The following is an 8,878-nucleotide window of genomic DNA, read 5'->3' on the forward strand; positions in this document are numbered from 1 at the left end:
CCCATTAGAGATATCGGTGATTTCATTACGACTAGTTTAGAAAACAAAGTGGAAGTGGATGTTTTGAAGGCTTTTATTGTGAAACTCACGTGCGGCACAGATCAGATCGGATCGGATGGCGCGGAAGAAAAAAGCCGCCGGCAACCCCCGAGGCGCCACCAGGCGGCGATACTGGTGGCAGCTGAGGCAGCGATGGCGGATGCTCGGCGTGTTTGAGATCGACGCCGAGCACGAGTTCTACCACCTGACGACCACCATGAAAGAAGGACTGCAAACTGCGATCGAGGCCGCGATGGACACACCTGTGCCTGAGGTGGACAGAGAAAGACAATAATAGAAAAACACAAAGAGATGTACTGTGAAATGTGTGCTTAGAAATAAGAATAACATACATAAATAACACTTATCAAAAAGGTATAAATGAAAGAATACGCCAACTATTAAACAACACTTATAATAAGCAACACAGCTATAGAGAGACAACTGCATAAACTATCAGTATAAAATGTTACGGTTAAATATAATACATATACCATCATGTATCACCGCTGTGCAGAATAAAGAATGAAATATTCCAACTAAAATATAAGAATAAAGTGTAAAATATGAGGACATAGAACACAGCTGTACACATGAATAAAATACCACACTGTTAGAAATTAAATCATTTGAATAATCTTCTCTATTAAACAGACAATTAACACAATTAACCTGTGAACTTTTTCTTCAAACACAGGACACGCTCACAGACGAACATTTCAAAGCAGTGGAAACTCAACGCCTTCAGGTAAATAATAATACACATTTTTGAGTAACTTTGACTCTTTTTCCACACCTGGAGACCTTAAAATTAATGTAATAGATAGAGAGAGAACCAGATAACGTGCTACGTAGATAGCTAGCTACAGCTGGATATACTGTATATCGGTAGATAGTTAGATAGCTAGCCTTATCTAGCTAGCGAGATAATAAGCTAGATAGTTAGTGCTCTAGCGTTCTAGCGTCAAGTGAAAAAAGCTAATACATATTTACATAACGTAACTTATTTTAATACATATTTAAAAAGGTATTATCTGAAGTAAATTATTTTACGTGAATACGCATATTGTTTTTGTTAAAGATGCCAACCCCCGCACATCCCGCGATTTAGCACTATCAAATGATCCTAGCGCCAGATAGCTAGCTATTCCAATACATTTACCTTATCTAGCTAGCCAGCTAATTAGCTAGATAGTTAGTGCTCTAGCATTCTAGCACTCACTAGCTATCTAGCGTCAAGTGAAAAAAGCTAATACATATTTACATAACGTAACTTATTTTAATACATATTTACCTAACATATTTAAAAGGTATTATCTGAAGTAAATTGTTTACGTGAATACGCAAATATTGTTTTTGTTAAAGATGCCAACCCCCGCACATCCCGCGATTTAGCACTATCAAATGATCCTAGCGCCAGATAGCTAGCTATTCCAATACATTTACCTTATCTAGCTAGCGAGATAATTAGCTAGATAGTTAGTGCTCTAGCGTTCTAGCACTCACTAGCTATCTAGCGTCAAGTGAAAAAAGCTAATACATATTTACATAACGTAGCTTATTTTAATACATATTTACCTAACATATTTAAAAGGTATTATCTGAAGTAAATTATTTACGTGAATATGCATATATTGTTTTTGTTAAAGATGCCAACCCCCGCACATCCCGCGATTTAGCACTATCAAATGATCCTAGCGCCAGATAGCTAGCTATTCCAATACATTTACCTTATCTAGCTAGCGAGATAATTAGCTGGATAGTTAGTGCTCTAGCGTTCTAGCACTCACTAGCTATCTAGCGTCAAGTGAAAAAAGCTAATACATATTTACATAATGTAACTTATTTTAATACATATTTACCAAACATATTTAAAAGGTATTATCTGAAGTAAATTATTTACGTGAATACGCATATATTGTTTTTGTTAAAGATGCCAACCCCCGCACATCCCGCGATTTAGCACTATCAAATGATCCTAGCGCCAGATAGCTAGCTATTCCAATACATTTACCTTATCTAGCTAGCGAGATAATTAGCTAGATAGTTAGTGCTCTAGCGTTCTAGCACTCACTAGCTATCTAGCGTCAAGTGAAAAAAGCTAATACATATGTACATAACGTAACTTATTTTAATACATATTTACCAAACATATTTAAAAGGTATTATCTGAAGTAAATTATTTACGTGAATACGCATATATTGTTTTTGTTAAAGATGCCAACCCCCGCACATCCCGCGATTTAGCACTATCAAATGATCCTAGCGCCAGATAGCTAGCTATTCCAATACATTTACCTTATCTAGCTAGCGAGATAATTAGCTAGATAGTTAGTGCTCTAGCGTTCTAGCACTTACTAGCTATCTAGCGTCAAGTGAAAAAAGCTAATACATATGTACATAACGTAGCTTATTTTAATACATATTTACCTAACATATTTAAAAGGTATTATCTGAAGTAAATTATTTACGTGAATATGCATATATTGTTTTTGTTAAAGATGCCAACCCCCGCACATCCCGCGATTTAGCACTATCAAATGATCCTAGCGCCAGATAGCTAGCTATTCCAATACATTTACCTTATCTAGCTAGCGAGATAATTAGCTGGATAGTTAGTGCTCTAGCGTTCTAGCACTCACTAGCTATCTAGCGTCAAGTGAAAAAAGCTAATACATATTTACATAATGTAACTTATTTTAATACATATTTACCAAACATATTTAAAAGGTATTATCTGAAGTAAATTATTTACGTGAATACGCATATATTGTTTTTGTTAAAGATGCCAACCCCCGCACATCCCGCGATTTAGCACTATCAAATGATCCTAGCGCCAGATAGCTAGCTATTCCAATACATTTACCTTATCTAGCTAGCGAGATAATTAGCTAGATAGTTAGTGCTCTAGCGTTCTAGCACTCACTAGCTATCTAGCGTCAAGTGAAAAAAGCTAATACATATGTACATAACGTAACTTATTTTAATACATATTTACCAAACATATTTAAAAGGTATTATCTGAAGTAAATTATTTACGTGAATACGCATATATTGTTTTTGTTAAAGATGCCAACCCCCGCACATCCCGCGATTTAGCACTATCAAATGATCCTAGCGCCAGATAGCTAGCTATTCCAATACATTTACCTTATCTAGCTAGCGAGATAATTAGCTAGATAGTTAGTGCTCTAGCGTTCTAGCACTCACTAGCTATCTAGCGTCAAGTGAAAAAAGCTAATACATATGTACATAACGTAACTTATTTTAATACATATTTACCTAACATATTTAAAAGGTATTATCTGAAGTAAATTATTTACGTGAATACGCATATATTGTTTTTGTTAAAGATGCCAACCCCCGCACATCCCGCGATTTAGCACTATCAAATGATCCTAGCGCCAGATAGCTAGCTATTCCAATACATTTACCTTATCTAGCTAGCGAGATAATTAGCTAGATAGTTAGTGCTCTAGCGTTCTAGCACTCACTAGCTATCTAGCGTCAAGTGAAAAAAGCTAATACATATGTACATAACGTAACTTATTTTAATACATATTTACCAAACATATTTAAAAGGTATTATCTGAAGTAAATTATTTACGTGAATACGCATATATTGTTTTTGTTAAAGATGCCAACCCCCGCACATCCCGCGATTTAGCACTATCAAATGATCCTAGCGCCAGATAGCTAGCTATTCCAATACATTTACCTTATCTAGCTAGCGAGATAATTAGCTAGATAGTTAGTGCTCTAGCGTTCTAGCACTCACTAGCTATCTAGCGTCAAGTGAAAAAAGCGAATACATATTTACATAACGTAACTTATTTTAATACAATACATATTTACCTAACATATTTAAAAGGTATAATCTGAAGTAAATTATTTATGTGAATACGCATATATTGTTTTTGTTAAAGATGCCAACCCCCGCACATCCCGCGATTTAGCACTATCAAATGATCCTAGCGCCAGATAGCTAGCTATTCCAATACATTTACCTTATCTAGCTAGCGAGATAATTAGCTAGATAGTTAGTGCTCTAGCGTTCTAGCACTCACTAGCTATCTAGCGTCAAGTGAAAAAAGCGAATACATATTTACATAACGTAACTTATTTTAATACAATACATATTTACCTAACATATTTAAAAGGTATTATCTTAAGTAAATTATTTATGTGAATATGCAAATATTGTTTTTGTTAAAGATGCCAACCCCCGCACATCCCGAGATTTAGCACTATCAACTGATCTGGCCCTATCTAGCGCTAGCTACCTATCTAGCACCAGATAGCTAGCGAGCTGTTCCAATACATTTGCTTATTCATGCTTTTATTTCGTGATATTATATATTATTGTTGTTAAATCCTTAAATCTTCCAGGGGTTTGAGATGGAGACGTTTGCAGCTCCGGTCTTTGCTAAACTGAGGAGTTCTCTGGACATGACCGAGCGTGAATACGTCAACTCTCTGTGCTCAGGCGGAAACTACCTGCAGTTTGTCAGCAACTCCAAGAGCAAGGCCAATTTCTTTGTCACGTGAGCGTCAAACCCTCAACCACTCAACATTACGAAATAAATAATCCACGAATTAAAAATGACATTGTGACGTGTTTATCACACGAATCTCTTGGTAATGTCTGGTTTACCTTTTGAGGAACAAGCTAAGGTGTTCCACAAACACGATGTTCTTGTTTTCTCAGCATGTGCTCGATGTTTTTTTCAGGAACGACAAGAGGTTCTTCCTGAAGACCCAGAGCAGACGTGAGGTCCAGTTCCTCCTGTCCAACCTGCAGGCCTACATGGACCACCTGGAGAAGAACCCTCACTCCCTGATGGTCAGATTTCTCGGTAAAGCATGAAAAACCAGGTTTAAAGGCGCCATATGTAAGAATGTGGCCAAAAAACAGTTACTACATTAAAATTCATAAATACCGAGGTCTTTTAGGTTTCGTTTTCTGACGTAACTGGCAACCCGCGGTTTGCTCGGCAGCTGAGACTCTACTGACTGCAATGGTTGGTAGACGGCGGTAGGTGGCGCCACATGACGCCAAAACATGATTTCAAAACATAAACATGATTTGCAGTCTGCAAAATATTTTTTTTCAAATACAAATATTTTGTCTGTACTGTTGTTGTTGGTGAGTTCAGTTTGTTATATGAACATTATTCATGAGTCTCTGTGACATATTAGGAGGATTTTATGGCCAGTTGCTTTAGATTTATTACATAATGCACCTTTAAGCTAGCACCGGTGCCTGTAGGATTATGCTAGCACTGCTGCTCGTACGATTAAAGGTGCCATATGTAAGAATGTGGCCAAAAACAGTTACTACATTCAAATTCAAAAATACCGAGGTCTTTTAGGTTTCGTTTTCTGACGTAACTGGCAACCCGCGGTTTGCTCGGCAGCTGAGACTCTACTGACTGCAATGGTTGGTAGACGGCGGTAGGTGGCGCCACATGACGCCAAAACATGATTTCAAAACATAAACATGATTTGCAGTCTGCAAAATATTTTTTTTCAAATACAAATATTTTGTCTGTACTGTTGTTGTTGGTGAGTTCAGTTTGTTATATGAACATTATTCCTGAGTCTCTGTGACATATCAGGAGGATTTTATGGCCAGTTGCTTTAGATTTATTACATAATGCACCTTTAAGCTAGCACCGGTGCCTGTAGGATTATGCTAGCACTGCTGCTCGTACGATTAAAGGTGCCATATGTAAGAATGTGGCCAAAAACAGTTACTACATTCAAATTCAAAAATACCGAGGTCTTTTAGGTTTCGTTTTTTTGACGTAACTGGCAACCCGCGGTTTGCTCGGCAGCTGAGACTCTACTGACTGCAATGGTTGGTAGACGGCGGTAGGTGGCGCCACATGATTTCAAAACATAAACATGATTTGCAGACTGCAAAATATTTTTTTTAATCGCTGTACTGTTGTTGTTGGTGAGTTCAGTTTGTTATATGAACATTATTCCTGAGTCTCTGTGACATATTAGGAGGATTTTACGGCCAGTTGCTTTAGATTTATTACGTAGTGCACCTTTAAGTTTTGCAGAAACCATATGATAGTAACCGCTAAAACTAATATTCGTCTTTCTTTCTACTCCCCAGGTGTTCACAGGATTATTATTCCAGATCAAATGAAGGTATTTTTCACCAACGCGAGAATAATAAAACCAGCCGTTCATTCTCAACATGAATTCATAAACAGAACGTCGTCTCCTCCACAGAAATACTTCATCGTGATGCAGAGCGTGTTCTATCCCGATGAGAGGATCAACATCAGGTACAGCAGTATCTGTACGTTTGTGTGGATTAACTTGTACGTGTTTTTACGGTCTCTGTCTGACGTGTTCCGTCGCTCAGGTACGACGTTAAAGGCTGCGAGGTGGGCAGGTGGACCAATCCCGACACGGACGGCAAGCAAATCATTAAAGTGCTGAAGGACAATAACTTTGAGGGACAGTTCATCACATTAGGTCAGGAGTCCTCACTCTTACATTTGATTTATTTTAGTTTTTCAGTGTAAACACAGTTTTTTTTGGTGCCGTTGTAGGTCCAGAGAAACCCTGGTTTGTGGATCAAGTCAAACTGGATGCGGACTTTCTCCGGGAGCTGAACGTTCTGGACTACAGTCTCCTGCTCGCCCATCAACCTCTGCACCGAGACGAGCTCAGGGGAAAACGCTCCTTAGCCGATCTTGTCGTTCGTGCCACAAAGTAGGTTTTATACCATGATCTGCTGCGTAAAGTCCCAAAAAATACTGTTTTTTTTTTTATTTCGCAGTTTCAATGCATGTTTTTGTTGTTTTTCAAGGATGATAGTTGAGATCTTTTTCAATTTAACGTAGAACTTTAAACACTTAAAGTCGTGGAAACAGTTGCAGTGAATGGGAAAAAATTTAAAGTTAATGTTACTTTTATACAACCTTAAGAGAACGTTCTCTAAAAGTTACCAGAACGTTCCCCTAATCTTACTTTTCTACAACCTTTGAGAATGTTCTCCAAAGATTCCCAGAATGTTTCCTTAACGTTACTTTCATACAACCTTTAGAGAACATCCTTTAAAGGTTCCCAGAAATTTCCCCTAAAGTTACTTTTCTACAACCTTTGTAAAACGTTTTCTAAAGGTTCCCAAAAAGTACCCCTAATCTTACGTTTCTACAACCTTTATTGAATGTTCTCTATAGGTTCCCAGAATGTTCCCCTAATATTTACTTCTATACAACCTTTAGAGAACGTTCTTCAAAGGTTCACAGAAAGTTCCCCTAACATTTACTTCTATACAACAGTTAGAGAACGTTCTTTAAAGGTTCCCCTAAGGTTACTTTTCTACAACCTTTGTAAAACGTTTACTAAAGGTTCCCAGAGCGTGCCCCTAGTGTTACTTTTAAACAACCTTTAGAGAACGTTCTTTTAAGGTTCCCAAAAAGTACCCCTAATCTTACGTTTCTACAACCTTTATTGAATGTTCTCTTAAGGTTCCCAGAATGTTCCCCTAATATTTACTTCTATACAACATTTAGAGAACGTTCTTTAAAGGTTCCCAGAAAGTTCTCCTAAAGTTTCTTTTCTACAACCTTTGTAAAACGTTTTCTAAAGGTTCCCAGAGCGTTCCCCTAGTGTTACTTTTAAACAACCTTTAGAACACTTTTTTTAAAGGTTCCCAAAAAGTACCCCTAACGTTTACTTCTATACAACCTTTATTGAACGATCTGTAAAGCTACCCAGAACGTTATTTTTTTCTAACACATTCATACAACCTTTAGAGAACTTTCTCTAAAGGTTCCCAGAGCGTTCCCCTGTCGTTCATTTGTCACAACCCTCATCCATGAACATGACAGCCTTCGTTATACTCTACAATAGTTAGTGTTAGAGGTCTTACCGTGTCCTTCTTTCAGATCTTTGGACATAGACGTCAGTCCCACTGAGTCTCAACCTCCCACCTTCCCGTTAATGAAGGACGAGGAGCAGGAGCAGGAGCAGGAGGAGGAGCAGGAGCAGGAGATCGACTCTCCAGACTGCGTCTCTGAAGGAATCCAGCTCCAGGAGATGAGCGCCGAGAGCGCCGAGTCGGCGCTGCAGGAGTTCCACGAGCATCACCACAGGCTCCTTCCCAACTGCAAGAACGCCGTGCACGTCATCGACGGCCCGGAGCGACGATACTTTGTGGGAATCATAGACATTTTCACCGTCTACAACTGGAGGAAGAAGCTGGAGAATCTGTGGAAAAACCTCCGCTTCCCGGGAAGAGACTTTTCCACCGTCAGGCCTGAGAAATACTCCAGCAGGTTCAGTCAGTGGATACAGAACCGCACCAAATAACAACAATCATCACTAAAATAAAAATCGACACTTTTATAAGTTGTATAACCTCCTGTGTTTTAGCTGTTAAAATTCTCATTGTTTTAATAGAATTATTGAGCGAATTTTAGAGTCTAAATTAAATAAATTTGTGTTTGTTTATTTATTTATTCTGCTGTTTTTTTTTGTCAAGATTATTTTTCTTTTGAAAAAGAAGAACAATAAATGAATTTCTTCTCCCATTTTCTTCAAATTAACAAAACATTTCTGCTGTTTAGAGATCATCTGTTCATAGAAAATACATTTTGGCTAAATTTTTCTGAATTCATGAGATAATTTTTCCATAAACGGGCATTTCTTTGTTTTTTTGAATAAGAAAAAAAAAGTTTTTCTGAATTAACAAAATATTTTTTATTAACGAGTTAAAAACAAGAGAAACGTAGGGTTTAAAAAGTGTCTGAAACCCAAAACATTCAGAGAAAATAAAAACAGCTGTTTTTAATGACGGTAAATGTCGAAA

General features: G+C 37.6%; 1 protein-coding gene across 1 annotated transcript; it reads left to right on the forward strand.

Annotated features, from left to right (window-relative positions):
• Positions 1 to 115: 115 nt before the first annotated feature.
• LOC310939672 (phosphatidylinositol 4-phosphate 5-kinase-like protein 1) lies at positions 116 to 8,528 on the forward strand (the record flags this gene model as incomplete). The annotated part of the gene is made up of 9 exons (XM_083904482.1): positions 116 to 313; positions 737 to 787; positions 4,429 to 4,583; positions 4,771 to 4,895; positions 6,167 to 6,201; positions 6,286 to 6,341; positions 6,422 to 6,534; positions 6,612 to 6,774; positions 7,956 to 8,528. 9 exons carry the CDS (start codon positions 116 to 118, stop codon positions 8,377 to 8,379), a joined length of 1,320 nt encoding a protein of 439 aa, XP_083760608.1. The 3' UTR covers positions 8,380 to 8,528.
• Positions 8,529 to 8,878: the final 350 nt, after the last annotated feature.

This window comes from Microchirus variegatus (assembly GCF_963457635.1).
Source record: "Microchirus variegatus genome assembly, chromosome: 18".
NCBI classification, from domain to species: domain Eukaryota; kingdom Metazoa; phylum Chordata; class Actinopteri; order Pleuronectiformes; family Soleidae; genus Microchirus; species Microchirus variegatus.